At 46.4% G+C, this 20,975-nt stretch overlaps 4 protein-coding genes across 6 annotated transcripts; 2 read left to right on the forward strand and 2 right to left on the reverse strand.

The window, feature by feature from the left end:
* Positions 1 to 844: 844 nt before the first annotated feature.
* Positions 845 to 4,474, forward strand: LOC112874868 (mediator of RNA polymerase II transcription subunit 9-like). The gene is made up of 5 exons (XM_025938433.1): positions 845 to 1,210; positions 2,040 to 2,102; positions 3,281 to 3,361; positions 3,630 to 3,688; positions 4,146 to 4,474. The coding sequence occupies exons 1-5, from the start codon at positions 947 to 949 to the stop codon at positions 4,204 to 4,206; spliced, it is 528 nt and encodes a 175-aa protein (XP_025794218.1). The 5' UTR covers positions 845 to 946; the 3' UTR covers positions 4,207 to 4,474.
* Positions 4,475 to 5,340: 866 nt separating this feature from the next.
* On the reverse strand, positions 5,341 to 12,922 carry LOC112874867 (protein DETOXIFICATION 12-like). 2 transcript variants are annotated; one of them, XM_025938431.1, is made up of 7 exons: positions 12,562 to 12,922; positions 7,502 to 8,046; positions 7,147 to 7,233; positions 7,014 to 7,070; positions 6,683 to 6,921; positions 6,378 to 6,583; positions 5,341 to 5,572 (listed from the first exon to the last, which is right to left on the reverse strand). In XM_025938431.1, the coding sequence occupies exons 1-7, from the start codon at positions 12,883 to 12,885 to the stop codon at positions 5,516 to 5,518; spliced, it is 1,515 nt and encodes a 504-aa protein (XP_025794216.1). In that variant the 5' UTR covers positions 12,886 to 12,922; the 3' UTR covers positions 5,341 to 5,515. The 2 variants fall into 2 exon arrangements, with proteins under 2 accessions (XP_025794216.1, XP_025794217.1); XM_025938432.1 differs by lacking the exon at positions 12,562 to 12,922 and adding an exon at positions 8,783 to 9,233.
* A 2,347-nt stretch (positions 12,923 to 15,269) lies between these two features.
* On the forward strand, positions 15,270 to 16,434 carry LOC112876834 (lysine-rich arabinogalactan protein 19-like). The gene is made up of 3 exons (XM_025941016.1): positions 15,270 to 15,671; positions 16,194 to 16,278; positions 16,367 to 16,434. Exons 1-3 carry the CDS (start codon positions 15,270 to 15,272, stop codon positions 16,432 to 16,434), a joined length of 555 nt encoding a protein of 184 aa, XP_025796801.1.
* A 239-nt stretch (positions 16,435 to 16,673) lies between these two features.
* LOC112874706 lies at positions 16,674 to 20,820 on the reverse strand. Of its 2 annotated transcripts, none has more exons than XM_025938189.1 (5): positions 20,215 to 20,820; positions 19,866 to 19,969; positions 17,890 to 19,782; positions 17,639 to 17,759; positions 16,674 to 17,482 (listed from the first exon to the last, which is right to left on the reverse strand). In XM_025938189.1, exons 1-5 carry the CDS (start codon positions 20,351 to 20,353, stop codon positions 16,848 to 16,850), a joined length of 2,892 nt encoding a protein of 963 aa, XP_025793974.1. In that variant the 5' UTR covers positions 20,354 to 20,820; the 3' UTR covers positions 16,674 to 16,847. The 2 variants fall into 2 exon arrangements, with proteins under 2 accessions (XP_025793974.1, XP_025793973.1); XM_025938188.1 differs by having other exon boundaries at positions 20,176 to 20,820.
* Between the last annotated feature and the right edge of the window lie 155 nt (positions 20,821 to 20,975).

Below are 20,975 nucleotides of genomic sequence, written 5' to 3' on the forward strand. Positions count from 1 at the left end.
TCACTGCGGTCTTTTGATCGAAATTAGATTTGGTGTGATCCTCAGATCTTCATTCAGTGACTGAGATTTCCTCACGCTGTCAACTAGGCATTCGGGAGGTGTGGCTTGGCCTAAAAATATGGCCATAAGACTTTAATCTGGATGAGATATTCTTTGTTCTAAATTGTTTCGGAATGTAGCTGTCAAAAAGTTCACATTGAGTCTTTTAGTCAAAAAGTACGTGTTTTTTTAATCGATACAGAGGAAGCAAAAGTAATCCAAAAATGGAAAGATACTAATATTTCTTCTTCTTTTTGTGAAATAATATTTCAATTTAGACTAGACGACTGTAATCTCAAATTTGGCTATCCTGCTCGCACCATTCACATAATCTTTTTGTTGAATGCTAAGTAAAAACTGAAGTTATCCCCTCTTTCATCCTTCATCTCCAAATACTATGAAAAAATTGGTACCGAATATTTTCTTTGATATGTAACAAAATTACTATAAAAGGGAACTAACAAATAAAAATTACCAAAATAACTATGTCTAGCCCGTGCATTGCACGGGTTGACGACTAGTTTAGATATATTGGAGATGTATCTAGTGCCAAAAACCAAGATGTTCACCAAGTGCATTGAAAGTCAATTCATACTCTTCATTAGAAAATCTGAATTTGTACTTAGTGCCTTTCTTGGTTTATTTTTCAATTTTAAGCGTGGTCATGAACTCAATTGTGAGACATGCTGCACCAGTTTCAGAAATTAAGACAAAATGATTCCAACCAACTGATCTGAAAGTGTGATCAAAGTCATTGCAATGCATCGGGTCGTAGGACTCGGTGTCTTCACAACTGAAAGTTCAGAAGTTCTGAACCCCAAGTCCTGCCCTTTTTTTCTTGACCACATCGAGTTCCTACTTGGGGTCGCCGTGCCGCCGCCGCCGCGGCAGGAGGGGCGAGAGGGAGATGGATCACCACCACCCGCAGCAGCCGCAGCAGTACGGCGACCCTTACCGCGGGCTGGTGCCGTCCCCGCAGCCCGACCACCACCTCCACGCTCTTCAGTACCACCACCAGCCGCAGCCGGCGCTGATGTCTCCACCGCAGCCGCAGCCGCAGCCAGGGCTGATGTCTCCACCGCAGCAGCAGCCACAGCCGGGGCTGATGTCTCCGCCACAGCCGCAGCAGCATCACCATGCCTCGCTCGCCTCCCACTTCCACCTCCTCCATGTAAGGAAACATCAGTGACAGGGAGGTTCTGGAATTGTGTGGGGAATTTCGGTGTTTTCGGCGGTTTTGCTCTTCGTTTAAGATAGGATAGATGATAGAGATACCCATCGTTCGGGCGGCGAGGGACGGGACGACCTCCACCCGCCAAAGTCCACCTGCGCGGTGGCCGTCGCCGGTGCGCGGTGGCGGCGGCGTCAAACGACGCTGCAGGGGCAGCGCAGCGGTCGTGTCGCGCGGCCATGGGTGGATCTGGTCGGGAAGGGTTCGATCCGTGGGCCGCGCCGCTGGATTTGACCGACTACTTCCGCTCTGGTAGTACGTTGTTTTCAGAGTTTGGGCACCTGGGATTCTGCTACTTGTTACACCATGAAAAATAGTCACTAATTTGTTCTGTTTATTGTTGCTCAACTTGCAATTTTCTTTACACCATGATTTTCTACTTTGGCCTGTGGTAGTGACTGGCACAGTGGGAGTACATGAACGATGTACAAGGGTGTAACAATGGCAAGGGCTAGATGAGTGTTGAGGTTAATCAGAGAACTTATTTTGAGAAGATAGATCAATATGAGAAATATGCGATGGTGCTTGAAGCATTGTCGATTTTCTTAAGGTGGTACTGTCATTTTGCAGTATATCACATTCTTGTATTGGCTTCTAGCATTTAGGCTTGTTTTTTTTTTGTTTTTTTTTTGTTTTTGCAAGTAGCAAATCTTTGTATTCGCACATAAGGTAGCTAATTTTCCTTTAAAATTTTATTCTTTGAGAAAGTACTAGAATGTAACTTGAAATACTGGTAGCTTTTTCTTTACATATTTTTGTGCTATGACAGTTGGTCACAAGATTAGCTGATACTATTGGTACTGGAACAAGGGATCAAAATTTTGATGCACTGGTAAGACTTTCTTCTTCTAATTTTCAATTGCTTTATAGATTGATGTGCATACGCATAGTCATAGTCTATCATCTTGTCACAAGCAATACTTGTAGCTTCACTGTAGAAATGAATAAGTCTACATAGCCCCCTCAAGTATTGAAGTTTTTTTACTTAGCCCTCGGATTTATGAAACCAGGTATTGAGCACTTCGAACTATTCAAAACTGTCCAAGGGGGTGTTTGGTTTGGAGGGGCTTATTATAAGCCCATAAGCCCCTCAAATGGAGGGGCTTATTATGAGCTCAAAGTGGTGTTTGGTTATAACGGCTTATAAAAAACCCCTGTAGTTGGTAATGACCTTTTTTACCCTCATTAATGCCCCTTAGGTGAGGGAGACAAGGGTAATGGGAGGAAAGAGGGGATGCTTTGGTGGGGCCCACAGAAAATAATACCCATAAGCATCCTTTGGAGGGGCTTATGGGCTTATGGAGCTTATGGGCATAAGCCTCACCTATAAGCCTTCATGTTTGATAAAAAGAGGCTTATTAGGGGCTTATTGGTGGGGCTTATAATAAGCCCCTCCAAACCAAACACCCCCTAAATAACTCCATAGGTGGTTTCGGAGAGTGGTTTTGCTGACATGGACAAACTTGTCCATGTGGCATTGCCATGGTTTTCAAGTTGTCGCCTAGGCGTCAGAGTGCTCAAAAGTCCTGGTTGTCTCCGTTGCCTAGCTAGAAACACAGCAAAAGAGAGGGGCAAGGGAGAAAAGGGGGGAAACAGGAGGGGATCTGGCTGGCAAGGCCAATTGTTTGCTCTAGCTGCTCTAAGTTTCCACAGCCACATGCATGCATGTCTACACTTTCCTAATTAGCTCCATTCTTTAACTGCATGTATAGCCCATATCCAACAAGCACTTGACGCACACATGCAAACAAAACAGAAACATCATCTGATGTTTATCTCTTCTTTCTCAGATTTTTATGTGCTAGATAGAAAAACAAACTAAACTAAACTACTTCCTTTTTTTTCGCTTTCCTTTGTTTTGACATATCCTACTGCCGTTGTTTATTGTTAATAGTACATTATGGTTACTGCTATGTGCCATCTACTTCCATGCTATTTCTTATAGAAAGATTTTTATAAGGTCCATCCTAATTCCATTATTATAACGGGAAGCTTATTTTTAATATATAGGTGGAAGAGTTGACCAGCCAATTTGCCAGGTGCCAACAATTGTTGAACTCCATATCAGGAACAATAAGTTCGAAGTCTACTGTAAGTTCTGTTCTTCTTTTCCTGACTCTGTTGCTTTCTTTTCAGTGGTCTCTTCGGTAGTAAGTATTGGGTGTAAAGTGCACTGTTCTGGCTAGTGAAGCATAATCTGTTTGCTTTGGCTTACTTTATGTAATAAGAATTTTGCATTTAGTTATTTTTGAAACATATCGCATAGCATACTATGAAATTATTGTGTAGAATAATAATATCAGTTTGTTGTAGTGAATTCTGTTACTCATGGCAACTGTTTCATTTCTGTTACCAATAGACGGTTGAGGGACAAAGGCAGAGTTTGGATGAAACCCGGCAGCTGCTTGACCAAAGAAAGTAAGAACTCGATTATTTTCGATTATTTATTCAAAAGAAAAGTAATGAGTAAATTTAGGAAAACTACCTGTTTATTGTCTTAGCTGCAAAGGAAATTCTGGGTTTGATAGCTTGTAGCACCTGTAACCCAAGATGCATCATCATGGCTTTAGAAAACCTACCTTTACAAATTCCAACCTGAGCTGACACACGGGTCCTACCTGAAGTCACATTTCGTGCTGCTGGGCATCGCCATGGCACACCCAGCAGTTAAGGGGCAGCATGCCTGCTTCATTCTGGAAAATTCATTAGGGTGGGGTTTCTGAAACCATGACTCACAAAACCTGGGGATCTGTATTGCAAGCAATAAAACATGGGTTTCCTCAAGCAAAACATGGGGTTTCTGAAATTTACTCTTCATCTGAAGTTTGAAATTGATTTTGCTCTCAAGTGTGTCTAACTGTATCTTGTCTGTCAGGGAGTTGATTACAAAGTACAGAAGCTCAGTCGAAGACCTCCTCAAGGGCGATACAAGATGAAATGAATACCATCATAATGCTTTAATATTTGGTAGTTACTGTCACCATTAGTTGAAATCCCTTTGTATTTGAATTTTCTGGTATGGGCTAACCGAACTGGAAGATGGTCCGGAGTAGGGGCCTCGCATTGTAATGTTGGAATTGAACCGCTGCACTCATAAAGTCAGAATGTCGAAGTGCAGTGTATACTGGAATACTTACATGACCCGATCGAGTAATTAATTATCATGGGATGAGCTGGTGGACCACCCCGGCGTGCTTCTGACTACTCGGTCTATCCCAAATTATTAGTCATTTTGCCTCTTCTAGGTGCATAGCTAAGCTATGCATCTAGATATATGTTATGTTTAAATATATAGTAAAATTTATGTATCTAGAAAAGCTAAAATGACTAATAATTTGGGACGGAGGGAGGGAGTACTTGTGTTGCTGCTCCTGACTACTCAGCGTCTTCCCCTGGTGTCGCGGGACAGGAACCGGCGCCTGTTCCTTCTCACTAGTCACCACGGCCCTAGTCTGTCAAGCCTGAATGCCAGAGTCTGAATGTGACTATGTGATCGTTGATGAACTCAAGCACTGAAGAGGAAGGAACGGCCAAGGTCACCCATGCGGTCTTGCTTAAAATCGTCCGGTTGTAATGCTGTTAGGTTCTGCTAGTGTAAGTGCGTAACATCTCATCTACAAGCATTGTTGAGCGTCTCAAAAACGAGGTAACTTCTCAGTGAGAGATGATGAACTTATAACTTGCGTGGATATCATAGCCCACAACACTTAACCATATGGATGTTTGTTTTCCTGCAGAAAATCCAACTAGTACGTCCACCAAATCTTTTCAAACAACATTTTTGGGCTTTCTAAAATGGCGAAAAAGAGGCGTGTACGTTAAGATACTTTATTTAGATGGATTGAGCTAGCTTTCCCAATAACGGAAGCGACCCAAACGTACGAGTACCAATGTACCATGCTCACACACGGATGCCCTTTGTCACAAACCTAGCAAATAAAATCGATAAAAGCACACGTGCATAAATTTGCAAACCGCGGTTACCAGAAATTGGATTTTAGTAGGCTCATGACATCACGCTTTCACCGCGCCACTGAGCTGTTTCCTCGTGAATCGGGTTGGCCAGTGTAGAGAAAAAATCAAAATAGCCTAGAATTTTATTAATTTCGTTGGACAACTCTTTTCAGAGAAAGAATACCATACTCATAACGCTATTTTTACATATCCGTGGAACATGACAACCTCTTCCCAACAAAAAAAAATTACCTAGGGTGCTGAATTTTTTTCATATCTAACTCCATGTGATCAATCCGCCTGTGTAGGAAGATTTTCCTCAAACACTCTATCCCTAGCCTTTTCAGCCTGCAAATGACATAGCAAAACAAGTAATAAGAGCATGTATTTAAATTATGGAAATTGAACAATGTTACTTATCTATCAGAAGTTTCATTTCAATTGGAGTTTGATTTTGCCACGTAAAAGGATTCAAACAAATAACCATGAATAACGGCTTGTTCAAAAGTTTTAATCCCTTTCTATTGGATATTAGATGGAGACGATTAATACATGGGAAATATATTCTGTTAGACTTTTCAAATACCAATAGGACCTCAGTAACATTTTATTTTAAGTTTACAATATATTGGAATATTTTAGTAGCCCAAATCAAAGAGGAGAGCTTTTAGGACAATGCTTTTTTTGGAGATTCCTAACTGGTTGACGTTCACTAAATGCTTAGATTAGTGAACACAAACTAGAAAATTATTGGAATGTTTTTCAAAAATATTCAACTAGGTTCCTGATACTGACGACAAGATTAGCAGAATTACTGAACTAGATCTCATTAATTGATACATGTTCCAAAATTTGTCGAACTATGTTCAGAATTTCATGCCATTTTTTTAGAAATTGCGCAGCTAGATTTCAAAAATTGTTGCCCAGTTTTCAAAAATATTGAGGGCAAAAAATTATCTAGCAAATTTTATTTTCAGAACCAGGGTCTATATCCCTAGCCATACTGAGTATTCCTTTTCATCACCCAAGGCTAAGTGATAAGAGAGAAGCAATAATTATTAAAATAAAACATTAGAGAAGGAGAGCAATTGTCTGTATCAGTAAAATGGTATGGAGAAGAAGCAAGATCTACAAAAAGGAAAGAAGAACCTACCATCTTCCCCCAATTCGTCATTGCAGTAATGATTGATAGGAGAGTGACCTGTATAGCTCCACCAGCTATCATGCCAATCCAGAACCCAGCTCCTCCTAGATGGAATGCAAAACCGAGAACAAGCGCCACAGGAATGCCAACAAGATAGAACGCGCCCAGGTTGACATAGGCACCTAAATGCTGCCATCCACAACCTCTAGAAATACCTGATGGGAAAAATGGTTTTTGAACCAGACCCTTAGTTCTGCTGTTTATATGATGCAACTGACAGTATATTATTGTTTGCGAAGGGCAAAAATTGGTACCTGAAAGGACTCCTTGGAGGTTGTCAACAAGAACTGAAATTGAAAGCAATGGTACCATTCTGGTGACATAATTTACAACCTCTTCCTCGTTGCTGAAAGCAATTCCGATGAAATGGCGCAACGATAGAAGAGTTACGCTCACCAGAACAGCAGTGCAAATTATAATTGATAAGGAGACAACTACTACTAAGCGGGCGCCATCTGGGTTCCCTGCACCTAGCTCATTTGACACACGCACGCTGAAACATGGACACAACAGATATTATGTTAAGTAGGCTGTAGAAAGCGATATAATTTGATGAATGATGATAACAACAATGCTTAGTCCTACCTCGCAGCTGTTCCAATGCCATATGGGAGATTGTACACCAACACTACTGTAGATATGCTGTTCAAATAGGACATTAATTAGGTAGACATTGCAGCACATGATTAAATAGCTTCATAGTTACAGTTATGCCTACCATATTGAGAGCACAGAAGTTTCAAGTGCTGGATTTGGTAAGATCCCAGAAAGCAGAACAAGTAGCTCATATGACCACCATTCAAGACTGTTGTCAAGAAAATTGATTAATTCTCAGCAAAAAAGAACAAAGTACCAGACTAGAAACATATGAGGTCAAAATTATTTTTTAGGTTACTCTAAGTGCATTACAAAACTCGAAGCTTATGAAGAAAAGTATGAACTTCTTAGTGAAATATGTGCATGGCACATTCGCGAAAAAAAGAAGAGTATCGAAAAGGATTTGCAGTCCAAACTATGGAACTGTCATACGAAGGCATCATCTATGTGAAAATAGGAGAGTGGCATTTACTTACCAAATCATAAGAGTCGAAGGTACAGCCAACCGCATGAAACTGCCAATTCCTCGAAAAGTTTCCCACGTGGGTGCAGCACGAGTTTTCTCACAAGAAGGTGAGAACTTAATATAAAGACCAAGAACCGTGACTTCAACCCAATCACAGACGCTGACTGCAAAAGCAGCTCCAGCATTACCCATCCCAACTTTGTAAACCATGAACCAGCACAAAGGAATAAAGAGAGTGAGCGTTGTCAAGGAGCTCAAAACCATGGGGAAAATCAGGCTCTGAGACTGGAGGAACTTTGAAAGGCATTGAGCCACACTGTAGGCGAATAAACCAGGGATAAGCCACAAGGCATACCTCCCGGCCTCACTTGCTATTTGTGGATCCTGCCCTATGAGAGGAAGTACGTCTGGGATGAAAAGCCATATAATGGCAATGGGCACACTCGCAACAAGGAGCACAACTATAGACCTGTATGTAAATAAAGCTAGCTTGTGATACTGTTCTGCCCCGTAGGCCTGTCCACAAATAGTTTCCAATCCGCATGCGAGTCCCATCTAATTAAGAGAACAAATGTATCAGAATGAATTAACGAAAATATAAATATTAATTACATGGCATTAAATAGAAATAGAGCCACCAAGCAATCATTATTTGGTTAACTTTTTTGTCAGCCAGGTCTTCGAATTGATCATTCTAGATGTGGTTTTGTAATTGGAGGATGTGGGTGAAGACTGAAGAGTATTGCCTACAGCTTGAGGGTTAAAAAGGACTCGAACGCAAAATTGCCAGCATTTTTTCCCCCTGCATTTGTGAATTGTGATACAGTTACCGTCTTATCAAACTCTGAACTCAGATCAAGTTTGTAAAAGACAATAGGCTACTAGTATTACTTCTGTAAAAGGCACCTAAAAGGCTGACCCGTCTTTTCCAAAGGGCCCGTGTTCCAACTCCAAAGCTGGGGTGAGCTCTTTTGGGCTATGTAATCAAATCTACGTGCGCCTCTCTCTTTGTTTGTTGCTCTCTGATGCTGATCTAGCAGGCTTCTTTTATGATACAGAGTGGGTTCGAAGTACAAGTCCACCTAAAGGAGTGGATGGAACCCATGTATTGATGCATCCTATCCTACTTTAGCTTGCATGACAAGTGACGCAACGAGATTGAGCAAGTTTGGTCCACACCCCAAACCAATCCACAGTACCAGCCGAGCCGAGCTCGCGGCTCCTCTTAACTTTTTTTTTTCTAAAAAAAAGCAAAACAAAAAGGGAGAGGGGGACCCTTGAATCGGCTTACGAGGACGCTGAATCCCGAGACGTTGGTGAGCGAGTTGCTGATGGCGGCGCCGGCGAGCGGCACCTCCCCGAGGTGCCCCACCATGACGGTGGAGATGAGCTGCATCATGAGCTGCAGCAGCGCCACCGCGATCATGGGCGCCGCCAGCGCCGCCAGCCGCCCGGCCTCCGCCGTCGCCTCGGCCCACCACCCTCCCTCCGCCGCGCCGCCGCGCCGCCACCAGCGGCACAGCGCCCCTCCCCCCGCCTCCTCCCCGCCCCGCTGCGGGGGCAGCAGCGGCGCCTCGGAGGACCCCATCGGCTCGGCTGCCGCGACGGGCCTTGTCTGTTGCGTCTGGCTGGTGGCGGAATCGTTCCGGGCGGGACCCGGAGACGACCGGACCGGCGGGGTTTATATGGAATATAAAAACAGGGTAGGCGAGGGGCCGCCGTGTGAACCGGGAAGGAAATGGAACACGGAAGCCGCCGCGCCGACCGCGGACGGGGACGATGCGCTACTCCAAGCTGCTGGTGGCGGAGCCCAAGTAACGACCGAACCCTGGGAGGAGGGACAGTTTGCATGGTGATACTGATGGTCCCACCGGTGGCCTCCACACGACATTTCATTAGTCGATCGTGCATCTCGAGGAGTACATGCGAACACAGCTGCAGGCAGGCATGTGCTCGCCGCTGCAGCTGCCCTGCACCCTGTCAGCTTGTTTGTCTTTCCACCAGACCAAGACCGGAAGGACCCTTCACTGCCTGCCAAAACACCTCTCCGGATCGCCACGTGGTGACGGGCCAAAAGCGCGGCCGGCTAGAACGTCGTGCCTGCGCACGCAGCAGCTATCACTGCGGCGCAAGTGGGGACGCGCGTGACTGTGCCCGACTGAACAGTGCAAAGCCGCTAGCTGCGGTGTGATCCTACTACGCTGCTTGGTTTTTTCTCCTTTTCCGCCCATCAATAGCTGACGTTTTGTTGGATTCGTTGATGGATGCTCGCGAGCCGACGTTGCAAAGGTCACCTCAAATTGTCACGCCCTTCAGTAATAATTCCTTCCCAACATTATTGGGTTGCGAAACTTTGCGCAGGATAATTAGATTGCACATTTGAGTAAATTGTACGAGTACATTTATCTTAGAATCAGTGTCAAAAGTCATGTAGTGTGCTTATGTTAATTAGAAACAAAACTGAAGATTTGTATTCTACAAATCTAAAAATAAATCACCTACCTCTTCAAATAAATAAATAAATAAATCACCTACTTAGCTGAGCTCCAACTACTTTCCGGTGGTCAACGATGAATCTCGACATGGGTGTTCGTAGTTTTTTAAATTTGATTCAAAAGTTAGCAGTACTATTATTTAGGTAGCAGGCGATATGGCTAAAGCCTCTGTAGAGACTTCTCAAGATATGCCGGTCCATTTCTCAAAAGGGTTTACAGATGTAGAGTGTGTCTTTATGTTTTTAAAAGGTGAGTGTATGTGTTGGGGGAAATAGTCACTTGGCATAGATTTGGGACTAATTTATTACCATTACTGGCAAATGGGCATGGATTCGATTAAAAAAGCTACGGTTGCCAAGATAGATCATGCCAAACATTTTTTTAAAAAAAGGTGGTTACATCAAAATTAAACTCCCTAATAACGGTCTAGGCGTCTAGCATGGAAAGATGATATATAGTTTCTTTGGGCGCATTGTATGAAGAAATGAGCAAACTACAATATTATAACCAGTACTGCATCCGAGAGTACTCATCTGACAATGAGACCATCTAATCACTTTCATAAGTACAAGAAGACAGGATTACGTTTTGGTCCGAACCATTAGAAATGGTACCTATGCATGGCAGTGGAATGAGTCCGTGTAACGAATACTCGCTCCGTTTTTATTTACATATCATATTAAGTTTGTCCTAAGTTAAAGAAGTATATAAAAAATATAGCAACAACTATACTATCCAACATATGCACTATCGACGTATACTTCATGGTGAATTCAATAAAATAAATTTGGTATTGTAAATATTAGTATTTTTTCTATAAATTTGGTTAAAGTTGGCTAAATTTAATTTAGAATAAATTTAATACGATATGTAAATAAAAATAGAGGAAGTGCTACAATTATTTTTTTGACATCCATACGCAGCGCTGACTAGGTCGACGAAAGCACATGCCGCATGTCGGTCAAGAATCAAAATGATGTGTGGATTAAGGGTGCGTTTGGTTGGGGAGCCAACTTGAATAGAATGGCTCCATTCCAATTTCTGAGAATGGAGTCGCTCCGTTCTACGTTTGGTAAGGAGAATAGAGCCGCTCCATTTTTTGTTTGGTTCGAGAGTGCGCTAGAGTAGAACCGTTCCATTCTGTGTTTGGTTGGAGAGTCAGGTGAGTGTGGTTACCTCCTCCTTTGTTGGGGTAAACTTACCACCGTATTTCAGTTAAAATGCACCATAATTAACTGAGTTTCAACTTGACATAATATGCAATATAATTAACTGAGTTTCAACGTGACATGATATGTAGAATTAATCCCAAGTGCATTGTCCTACCAAATTTCTCCTGCGAACTGCCAAACTTAAAAATAAAGAATCACTTATCAAGTTCAACAAACAGATCAAGGAGCCGTGGAGCCGTGCCCCAGGCGCCGGGCGGGGCGGCGGATCCGGCGCCGGCGGCGCCTGCGGGGACGGGAGCTGGAGGCGCGGGGTGGGGGTGGTGGGGGGGGGGCTTCGGGTGGGCGGGGGGCTCTGGGCGGCCGCACACTCGCCGGGAGCTGGAGGCGCGGGGGGCTTCGGGCGGGCGGTGGACGGGGGGCGGCCCGCCTGGAGTCCGCCGGGGGGGGGGGGGGGGCGGGGGGCTCTAGGCGCCCTGGAGTCCGCCGGTGAGGGGCCGCGGCAGATCCGCCGGCGGCGGGGGTGGGGGGTCTTGGGCGGTCACCTGGCAGGACGGCGTCGGGGGGGGGGGGGGGGGTTGAGCGCACGCTGCTCTCGCGCGGGTGGGGGACGAGCGAGCGCTCGCGTCCGGCCGTTTTGGCGGAGCCGGCTCGTTCCGCATATTGAAGGCATATTCCCTTTCGGGAGCCGCTCCATCCCACCGTTTCTCAACCAAATACAGTTAAGACTGTCTCCAGTGGGGAACTGTAAAGCGTTCTGTACTCTATATATAGAGGAAGATTCCGATCTCTAAATGGTCCTCTAAAATAGAGAACGCTACAGGTTTCCTCTATATACAGAGATTCTCTCTCCTCTTCTCTATTTTTCTTTACGTTTCAAACACTGAATTAAATAAAAATAAAATATGTCCATAGCGTTTGAAGTATGATAAATACGTATGTACAAAATTGGAACAAAATACGTTTCTAATATAGGGTTTAATGTATAGAGAACGAGATTTAGAGAACGTTGTTGGAGAGAAATGAGATATAGAGGAGAAAATCTTGTAGAGAATTCTGTAAATGAAGGATGTAGAGGATGGAATTTGAAGGATATCGCTGGAGACAGCCTAAAAATGGAGCCGTTCCATTCTATCTCCATCCATCCCACCAACCAAACGCACCTAAAACACACCAACAAGCCAACAACCGGAAGGGACTTTTTCTGGACTTGTCTTGAGAACCCTATTCTTCCTCCATCCGTCCAAGAATGTGAGGAATTCTAGAATTTCTAGCACAGTTTAACAAAAACAGATGCACCCATTAAAGAGATGCACCCATTAATCAAGTAAGTACCTGCTCTGGTGGATTTAGACTTAAATGAAAAAAGCAAAACAAAAAGGGAAGGGGCTCTTAATTAGGCTTACGAGGACGCTGAATCCTGAGACGTTTGTGAGCGAGTTGGCGATGGCGGCGCCGGCGAGCGGGACCTCGCCGAGGTGGCCCACCATGACGGTGGAGATGAGCTGCATCGTGAGCTGCAGCAGCGCCACCGCGATCATGGGCGCCGCCAGCGCCGCCAGCCGCCCGGCCTCCGCCGTCGCCTCGGCCCACCACCCTTCCGAGGCGGCGCCGCGACGCCACCACCAGCGCTTCCCTCCATGATCCTGAGCCCTCGCCTCCTCCTCCTCCTCCGACTTGCCCCGCGTGTGCGGGAGCGGGAGCAGCAGCGGGGCCTCGGAGGATCCCATCGGTTATTTGCGATGGTGTTGCTTGGTATTGGATGGAATCGTGGAGACGACCGCTGGGCTCATGGGGTTTATATATATATATATATATATATATATATATAATTAAAATCAGGGGAGGGGTTTAGCTGGGGGCGCCGTGGAAAATGGAATGCCAAAATGGAACACGGAAGCTGCCGACCGCGGAAGGGAAGCTGCTCCTGGGTCCTGCGCCTGCGGTCCTGCCTCCTGGTCAGCTGTGACTCTGTCTCTCTATTCTTTTCCGCCCTTGATCGATTCATTAACGGATGCTTCTGTTCATTGGTTCAAATTGACACCCCCCCCCCAGTAATTCTTTTTCGACATTTTGAGTACGGTTGCAAAACTTTCTGGTTCGAATTAACTTTTTGCAAAACATTTTCGACATTATACGATCTCATTTATTTTACTATTAGTTGTATATTAGATAATGTACTTTATGGCAATTGCAAATGGAAGTAAAGGATTAAATTTTCTAGAAATCTAGGAATAACTCACCGGATTAGCTGAGCTACACGGCAATGCATCAAACATTTATAACCAGGAGATCAAAGTGGTCACTTGACATCATTTGGACTAATCTACTACTCCATTTCAAAATAGGTCGTTGTAGTTATATACTAAAGTAACCTTGAAAATTGAGCTAAGATGACCTACATTTTGGGATTAACAGCAGCTACAGTTGCCAAAGTATATCATGCCAAACATCGTTGAAAAAGGCACTATCTATTGCTCACTCGTGTGTTTTGGAGCATCTTGCCACTTGATTTTTTTTTCTAAATCAGCATCCAATCTTCTTCCTTTGGTTCAACAGCTTGGCTTCATCTGCACGTCTTGCCTCGTTCAAACGGGCTGCTATCCTAGCCGTGACGTGGACGCGTGGTAGGGTTTCACTAGGCTTTCACACCGTCGCCCGACCGGCCGCAACATTCACCCTACCTTACCTGCCATCACCTACCGTTTGGTTTTTGCTCTCAACGCAACCATTCACCCGCCGCGCCCGTCGTGTTGGCTGCCCCATATGCCTTGGTCCATGCCATCGTCAGACCATTGCCCAGCCCATTGGCATGGCCTAGACGGGACGGCGAGCTCTCGGAAGCTGCATCCCCTTGCACTGGTGCGGCACCGGAAGATGCGGATTCCAAGCGAAGCAGAACAAGATCGATCGATTCAGTTACCATGGGGATCTCTGTTCTGGCAGGCAGAGTCTGCTGGATCCAAGTGAGATGAGGCCGGCGGCAACCCCGGCCGAAGACGACAACCACGCACGGTCGCGCGCTTAGCGACGGCCGCGCCCATGACGACGAGCAATGACCTACACTAGAAGAAGACATGGATACGTTTTGGTCCAAACCGTTAGGATTTTTTAGTCTAAACTTCATTTAAACTAAAGCCCAATGGGAATATTACGACGACCGCAGCAACCTAACCTAGATGAAGGAATGGGTCCTGAGATTCTTCCATCTCAAAACTTCGGTCTCTTTGGGCGGTCTCCGTCTCTAATTACGAACATCGTGCGAGCCATGCACTGACTTGGTCAAAATGCGGTGTGGGCTTGAATGCAACCCGACTCCACGACGGATTAGAAGGAAGGAAGAGTGAGTAGTAGACGGTCGTCGTCAGGTCTAAATTCCAGACTCACTGATTGTTTCTCTTCAAAAAAAAAAGAAAAAAAAGAAAAGAGAGACTCACTGATGGCTTTGGTGTTTGGTCGTTAGTTCCTCAAAACTGAACGCCCCGGATTCATCTCATGATCTGGTGAGGTTTTGCGGCCGCACGCGCGTTTTCCAGCCGGCGCCGCTCATGCTACTTTAAACTAGTCTCGGGTTCCGTGCATTCAGGCTACTTTGGCTCACCTACTGATGAAAAGGCACGCGTGGCAAACGTGGATGAGGGGTTCGGTGTCAGGTCTTGGTGGTGTCAGGGCTGACTGGCTGATTGGCGAGCAAAACCATGCATGCTCAAAAGGGCTCTGAACAAAAGACGCCGGCCGGCTGCTGCACCTGCACGCATGCATGTGCCAACATTGTTTATCCAACTTTCTCATCGTCTTCCGTAACCTATCAAACTGCCAAAAGGCCAAGCCAAGATTTCCTCGGATTATTATTTATTACTCTCATATAGCATGCATACCGTATAACAAACTGGTGAAGAATTTTCAACTGCGCGGTCTGAACTGGTAGCGTTGAAAGGCAATGAGCAAGGTCCTAACGAGTTTTCCAGACGTGATCGTGCCGTAAACAGCCCAGGACCCAGCTTGTGAAATATCACCATGTTGAAGTTGTATCTGCAGTCTCACGGCGCCGCTCCTCTCCCCGAACCCCATGAACCGCACCGAGTAGCTCGGGCCCTCCACGGCCTCCCTGGCGATGGCCTGCCTCCGAATCACCACCTGCCGGGTCCACCTCGCCGGCGACGACGACACGGCCGAGCTCGAGCCTTCCTTCGCCAGGGTCCACATGGATATGGCAAAGCCCTCCGCGACTAGCAGGCCGAGCCTTCCGTCCGAAGACGTGGCCAGGAGGAGCCCCTCGTCGAGGCCAAAGCAGAGTGGCCATGTCGACCAAGCGTCAGCGAGCTCGCGCACGCAACAACGCCACGGCGGTGGAGTCAGCGCCGCCGCTGTCCAGCCCGCTCCGACGTCGCGACCATCGTCCGCTGATCCAAGCCCTCCGAGCCCGCCCGCGGCGCCATCCTCGACCCAGCCTTCCGCCGCCGCCGCCTCGCCTCCGGCGCCGGCGAACGAGAAGCCAAATGAGTCGCCATCAGAAGTAGGAGGGCGTATTTGTAAATTACAGAGGGGTCTTTTGCAATAATCGGATTGCGATTATTAATCGCGATCCGATTTAGGGGGGTATTAGTAAAATGTTGATCCAATATTTACAAATACCCCCCCTAAATCGGATCGCGATCCATAATCGCGATCCAATTTAGGGGGTATTTTGTAAATTATTAGAGGTGTTTCTGCAAAATTAGATAGGCCGACCGGGAAGGCCGCGCTGCCGCCGGCGACCGCCATTTAAGGCCGGCGCCGGAAGTGAGACCTTAACTGCGCCGCCGAATCCGGGACAGCACGATCTATGGCCGAGCCACCGTCGCTGCGACCCCAGTGCTGCTCTGGGCGCCATGGCGGTATGGCCGCCGCCCTCCTCTCCGCCTTGGAAAGGTGGCTGACCGGGGAGGACAGGCACCTGCTTCGTGCTCGATGTTTCCCGACGAATTAAGGGACTGGTATGCTCGGGGAGAGGAGATGCACCGTGATTCTGCAGATGGACGGAATTGGGCTTGTGCAGCTCAACCTGGGATCCAAAGAAGCCTTCGTCCTCAGCCGCGACAAGAAGTTCAAGCGAATTCGAGGCGCTACCCCGAACCCTTCCGGTTGTGCTTGCGCTAGATAGACCTGGCAGCATTGCTTTAAGGCGTGACACCTTTCTGATCATGACTTTTTAATTTACGTTGTTTTCAGTTTTACCTTCATGTGTTAGGAATGAACTAGGCAGTGGGCACTCCATCATCTTCAAGAACTGTCTTTGAGTTCCATCCGAGGAACTCTGTATTCATCCAAGGAAGAACAAGAAGCCGGTATCAGTTGCCCATCCCAGTTCTTGTGGTATCTTCCCTTTTCATTGCACTAGAACCAATTTGTTACCACCAGTCACTGAAGAATTTTGATTGTGATGTCACAATACAGCACAAACTCTGGACAATGAAAACAAGACTTGGGGCTTGTGGTCATTAATAGAAGCCTGTTTAGCAGAACACGAACACGAAACTTTCAATCAAGAATAATGGTGCCCAAATTATACTAGAATATTTATTTGAATATTGCCAAAGATCACACAGGTGCACTCTTTTTATATATATACAGAAACTCATAAAAGTTGTTTTACGGGAAAACCTACGTGCATATTGAAAACTAGCCTATGTTGGCAACATTTCCCAGTTAGTCAAGCCTCACAGGCACAGTACCCATGGCGCAATGATACACCAATAAGCTCCCTTGCTACATCAGTGATGATACCACCCAATATGTTCTTTTCTAAATCCATGACGACTTCATTCTTCTCGATCGGTAACTCCCATATGCGGTTCCATCCAAAGTCCCACACAGAGTTAGCATCCGAATGTGTATTTTCAATGTCACTGAGGAGTACCATTTTCAAGTTTTCAGCTGTGCTATTGTCACTCTGTTGATGAGGTTTCTTGGGGATGTTCAGAGACTGAATATCGCCGTCCAATTCTCTGATAAGATCATCCAAGGTCTGTAGTTTTGGATTGGCAGCACGCATCATGCTAACATCGACCATCGCCTCAGTTCGTTTCCCTTTCCTTCTGATTACTTCCCGTCCTACGTCTGAAAGAACCTTGTTTCCTTTGTCTAACCACTTCCCTGTGTTCACATGGATAACGCTGACTGGATGGAATCCGGTTATCACCTTTGCAGATTCGAGTAAGTAGGGATCCTTCAGCAACATTTCCATAAGCAAGAGTTGGTTCTCCGTGAATGAATCACATGAAACAACATTCATCTTGTGATTTGTCGAATCTTTAAGGTTATCAGGCTTCATGATATGATCCAAACCTGCAATAACAAATAAGGTTGTCCATTCAACAATAACAACAACAATAATCCAACGCCTTGGTTCAGGCATGTAGATTTCTACAAGTAAATATCAGCTTCTGAAATTCTTTCAATTTACTATAAAGTAAACAACCGGTTCTACAAGAGTATGTGTACCATTTCTTGATTGGTCATTCACTTCTTTCATTTGTTGCAGTTGTTGCTCCTGCGGCTCTCCCTTAGAAGTTGTTTCTAGTATCTGTGTAGTCTCACTGGATGTGTGATCGACTTTGTCAGCCTGCATGTTTGGACCAGCAAAAAAAAAAACATCAGCGGATGCAATACTTTCGTAATATTTACCCTAAAAATACTTTGGTAAATATTTTTCGTAATAATTCATGCAGAATGCTCTCATTCACAAAACTTACATTTGTCTCAGCAATTGAATCCGCAGTGTTATGTTCAACAGTAGTGATTGGATCAATGATTTCTTCAGTGAATTGCTTTTCAGATTGTTCTGGCGAAATCCTACTAGTAGTGCTGCTATCTTCCATCTCTGCTGCAGATTGTTTGAATATGCCATCATCACCGGACGTGTTGTCTGGCGGTTTATGAGCCCCAGTATCATCTACTTGTGTGTCCTCTCCATTCTTCAGTTCTATCATTGTAATATATTCAAACTTCTCTTTCATATGCGTTGGTTCCGATTTCAGTGACCTCTTGTGTTCTAGATTCTGACTGCATGTTTCATTCTGTGTTCGGCGATAATTCTGACTGGCTGTTTCACCCTGCGTTCGGCTATAATTCTGCACCTTCTTTTCCATGATGTGTTTATCTGTCGGCTTACTTTGCGGTTGGCTTCTCATTTGATCTGTCCTGGCAGTCTTGCCATTCTTTCCTCGAGCCTTGTTTTCAGGAGTAGCAAGGTTCTCCTTGTTAAACTTCTCTCTCGTCCTCCTTGGCTTCAATTCACTGTCTCTCTGTTTTATGCTTGTGGGTTGTTTCTTTCTGAGCTTTTGTTTATTTTCTTGAACAATGTCTTTCTCTTCTGTGACTGATTTGTTCTTTGCATTCTTCCTAAATCTTTGCAGGAAATTTGTCCTTTTTCCTGCACTGATGGCTGTTTTTTGCTGGTTGCTGTCTTCAGTCAATTTCATGTCCTGATGGACGATTTTCTCATCAACTACTTGACTTAGACTAACTCTCCTCTCTGTGCCTTCCTCTTTACCTAACACCTGTCTCATGGTTTGCCTTGTTTGCTTGTCAGCCATGAGATGTGAAAATTTATTAGACAGTACAGGTTCTTCAGACTTTGTCAAGTTGATGTTCCACTCTCTCGTCTGAAAATTCTTGATTTGTCCTTTGGATGGCACCCGTTCCGAAGCTATAATCCGTATTGGTAATGTGCCCACCATCACATTTGTCGCCGTCGCCCTTCTTGGCACTGCTTCAGGTTTTACAAACCTCTCTGTCCCCTTGCGCTCTGCGACCACCTTCGCTGATGGAAGGTTCTCCAGCCCCATCAGCTTGGCAATCAGACTGGGCGTCCTCACCTTTGAATCATCCTTCTCACCACTTGCAGCATTGCTCTTGGAATTGTCTGTGGCAGTAGTAAGCTGCAAAGGTGAGCTTCGGTTTGATCTGTAATTCTGAGGCAAGCTGTGAGGAACGATCTGCATAAAAGCATCTGATGAGCTCTTTGCATTGTCGCGCTGCTCGGTCTCCGAACCATCGTCGAAGATCTCCACCAACCTTGCAGAAGCAGACCTCGTTGAACGCGGCGTCGCGCTCTTCCAGTTCTCCTTGCCCCCTTCCAGCAGCAAAACCTTGCCGTTCCCTGAGCTTTCCAGGTAATCCGAGGCATCTTGGAGCATCATAAGCATGCCCAGTGACTCCTCCAGGTCCATGGCTCCTCTGAGCAGCTGCTTTCCAATCTCAACCGATCCCCTCCTCATGCCACCGGAGGAGTACGCCATGAGAATGTCGTTCAGCTTCTGGACGCCGATCGCCACCTGGCCAACGTGCGCGCCGGGAGTCGGGAGGTGGCGCGCCTGCGTCGTCCTGTTGGGCTCGCCGAAGAGGATGGAGCCGCCGGCGCCCTGCCGCGCCATGAGCTGGACGTTCTGGAGCTTGCCGCTGTTGCTGAGCGCGAGGGCCAGCGACATCTGCACGTCGACGCCGGCGTTGGCCGCGGGCGTCGTCCGCTTGCTGCCTCCCGCACCTCCTTGGAACGGCACGATGGCGTGCGACTGGGCAACAGCAGGTGCGTCATGGCGGCGCGCCTTCCCGGGTCCAGCAGTGGAGCTGTTGCCCTGCCGGTACTGCAGGTGCAGCAAAGATTGTGAAAATGAGAGGTAAAATTGAGAAGAATAAGCATACGATCGTTTGGGGCTTTGCTGCTTACTAGTGATTTATTTGTTGCTGCTTCTGATCTTCCTACCCGGGGAGCTGGAGCTGCTTGTTGTGGCTTCTGAACTTGAAGAGGTTTCCGAGAATTTGAATAAGCATCTGGAGACATAACAAATGCTAAATAATTACTACGTACTATCATCTGAACTCGCTGTTCTTCTGAATAACAAATGCATCCAAAAATGAAATTCCAGCCTCCAAAATAGGAACTCACAAAAGCAAAAGCACAGTGCCAGACACGTTTTGTTTTCAAAAAAAGGTAAAAAGAGAGTGAAGAACACAATGCCAGTGCAAAGCGAACATACCGACGGCCGAGAAAGCGCCGGCGAGCAAGCAAAACTTACCCCGAGGCGCGGCGGCGTTCGCGGTGCCACGCTGCGCCGGCGGCGGCGCCGACTCGAACCCGAGGCGCTCCCGGCGGCGGCGGAGGTCCTTGAGCAGCTTCTGGGCGAAGTCGGAGCCGAGATCAGGCACCTTGGCCATCTCCCCGCCGCGGAGGAGGAATCGAGGCCCTGCTCCCCTTCCTCTCCCTCCCCCGCTGCACCATGAACCTCTCTCTCGTCAGCTGGTCAGCCAGTTAGGTGGTGAGAAGACGGGGCGTTCCCTCGGATTGGTGCGCGAGGGCGGGCGTTCCGGGGCTTTCGTTGTCTTCAACCTCTTTCTCCCCTGCCTCACCGAGTCCTGCGGCGGGGGAAGGAGAGGGTGAGGTGTCTCGTCCGGGGAGAGCCGCCATGTCAATCTCTCGCACTAGATGCTTTCGGTTGGGGTGTGAGTGGGAGGATTGCCTTGGAAGTCACGGCCACCCTGGGTGACTGGACCTGCTGCTGCTGCTGCTCTTCTGGTTGCATCGCATTCCATCCCCAGTTCACCCCATTCGCAAGCAAAGCCCGGTTGAACAGAGACGTGGCATTTGCGTCTGGATTCTCTTGTAGGCTTGTAGCTTTTGATTAGGTGGTAGTGGGAGTGATCTCATTTGACCATGATGTGGATTTGTCGAAAACGCAAAGGACTTTGCTGTGACTTTATGTTTTTTTATATATATTCTTGATATGGCTTTAAGGTGGATGGATTATGATTTTTTTATAATCTTAAAAGAAAAGAGATG

This window comes from Panicum hallii, chromosome 9 (assembly GCF_002211085.1).
Source record: "Panicum hallii strain FIL2 chromosome 9, PHallii_v3.1, whole genome shotgun sequence".
Taxonomy (NCBI): domain Eukaryota; kingdom Viridiplantae; phylum Streptophyta; class Magnoliopsida; order Poales; family Poaceae; genus Panicum; species Panicum hallii.